Here is a 1,763-nt window from a genome sequence, read left to right on the forward strand (position 1 = left end):
GTCCCTGCCCCAGCTGCACCCCTGGGCACCGCCACCCCCCCGCCCCCAGCGCAAGCCCCGCACCAGCCAGGCAGCCTGGATGGAGGGGTCACTGGTGGGAGAGCACATGTTTGGAATTTGACTTCTTGGACTATTTCCCCTCAAATCTTTCCTTTTTCCTTTCTCCTAGTGCTTTCCAAGTGCCATTGCCAGCCATGTGACAGCAGAGTGTCCCAGCAAGTGTCTGGTAGGTGAACCCCTCACCCCTAGGTGCCAGGGCCTGGCCCCGCCCTCCCTTGGTGCCATGTGACCAGGCTTCAGCCCGAGCCTGTGGGCTGAGGAAGGTGGAGGCTGTGGGAGGCGGAGGCTGGCCCGCCCAGCAGGGACTGTTCCCAGGGACAGGCAGACCTGAGCAAGGCGGTGTAGACTCTGGAAGCGCTCTCCATGCCTAACCACAGAAGGAGACCAGTGCCTGAGCATCATCTGCAACACCTAAGGCTGGTCGATTTCATTTTTTTTTTTTTTTTTTTTTGAGACACAGTCTTGCTCTTGTCCCTAGGCTAGAGTGCAATGGCACAGTCTTGGTTCACTGCAACCTCTGCCTCCTGGGTTCAAGCGATTCTCTTGCCTCAGTCTCCCGAGTAGCTGGGATTATAGGTGCCCGCCACCTCGCCCGGCTAATTTTTGTATTTTTAGTAGGGACATGTTTTCACCATGTTGGCCAGGCTGGTCTCGAACTCCTGACCTGAGGTGATCCACCTGCCTCGACCTCCCAAAGTGCTGGGATTACAGGCGTGAGCCACCGCGCCCGGCCAAAACTGCCACACACTGGCAGCGGTGGGATACGAACTGGCCGATTATTAATGACTGCTGCCAAAACGTGGACCCTGAGTGCTTTGCAAGGTGACTGCCCGTGCTTGGCATGAGTGAAGGCTGTCTCTGAGACTTGACGAGTCAAACGGGAATTTGGGGTGGGTTAAAAGGACAGGACAGACTTCAGAACAGTGAAGGAGGTGACCCATGCCGAAGGGTTATTTTTTCAAGAGTGGAGAATTGCAGGTAAATGTTTTTTGTTTCTTGGTTTTGTTTGTTTGAGACAGTCTTGCTCTGTCACCCAGGCTGGAGTGCAGTGGTGCGATCTCAGCTCATTATAACCTCTGTCTCCCGGGTTCAAGTTTTCTCCTGCCTCAGCCTCCCAAGTAGCTGGGACGACAGGCATGTGCCACCACGCCCGGTTAGTTTTCGTATTTTTAGTAGAGATGGGGGTTTTGCCATGTTGGCCAGGCTGGTCTCGAACTAGTGACCTCAGGTGATCTGCCCTCCTCAGCCTCCCAAGGTGCTGGGATTACAGATGTGAGCCACCATGCCTAGATAGTAAATATTTAAAAAACTCGTGGCACTGTGCTTTGAATGAAAAGGCAGGCTGGTCATGCCTGTAATCCCAGAACTTTGGGAGGCCAAGGTGGGTGGATCACAAGGTCAGGAGTTCGAGACCAGCCTGACAATATGGTGAAACCCTGTCTCTACTAAAAATACAAAACAATTAGCCAGATGTGGTGGCGCATGCCTGTAATCCCAGCTACTCGGGAGGCCGAGGCAGGAGAATTGTTTGAACCCAGGAGGCAGAGGTTGCAGTGAGCAGAGATTGTGCCACTGCACTCCTGCCTGGGCTACAGAGCGAGACTGCATCTCAGAAAAGAAAGAAAGGCAGGCTGGGCGCGGTGACTCAGGCCTGTAATCACAGCACTTTGGGAGGCCGAGGTGGGTGGATCACCTGAGGTCAG

General features: G+C 54.4%; 1 protein-coding gene across 1 annotated transcript in view; it reads left to right on the top strand.

Annotated features, from left to right (window-relative positions):
• MLC1 (megalencephalic leukoencephalopathy with subcortical cysts 1) overlaps positions 1-1,763 on the top strand; it is a 28,333-nt gene that overhangs the window by 16,428 nt on the left and 10,142 nt on the right. The window contains exon 9 of the mRNA XM_011942269.1: positions 170-226. Coding sequence (XP_011797659.1) covers positions 170-226 — 57 coding nt within the window. The remainder of the gene's footprint in view (positions 1-169; positions 227-1,763) is intronic.

This window comes from Colobus angolensis, unplaced genomic scaffold (assembly GCF_000951035.1).
Source record: "Colobus angolensis palliatus isolate OR3802 unplaced genomic scaffold, Cang.pa_1.0 Scaffold208, whole genome shotgun sequence".
NCBI lineage: Eukaryota > Metazoa > Chordata > Mammalia > Primates > Cercopithecidae > Colobus > Colobus angolensis.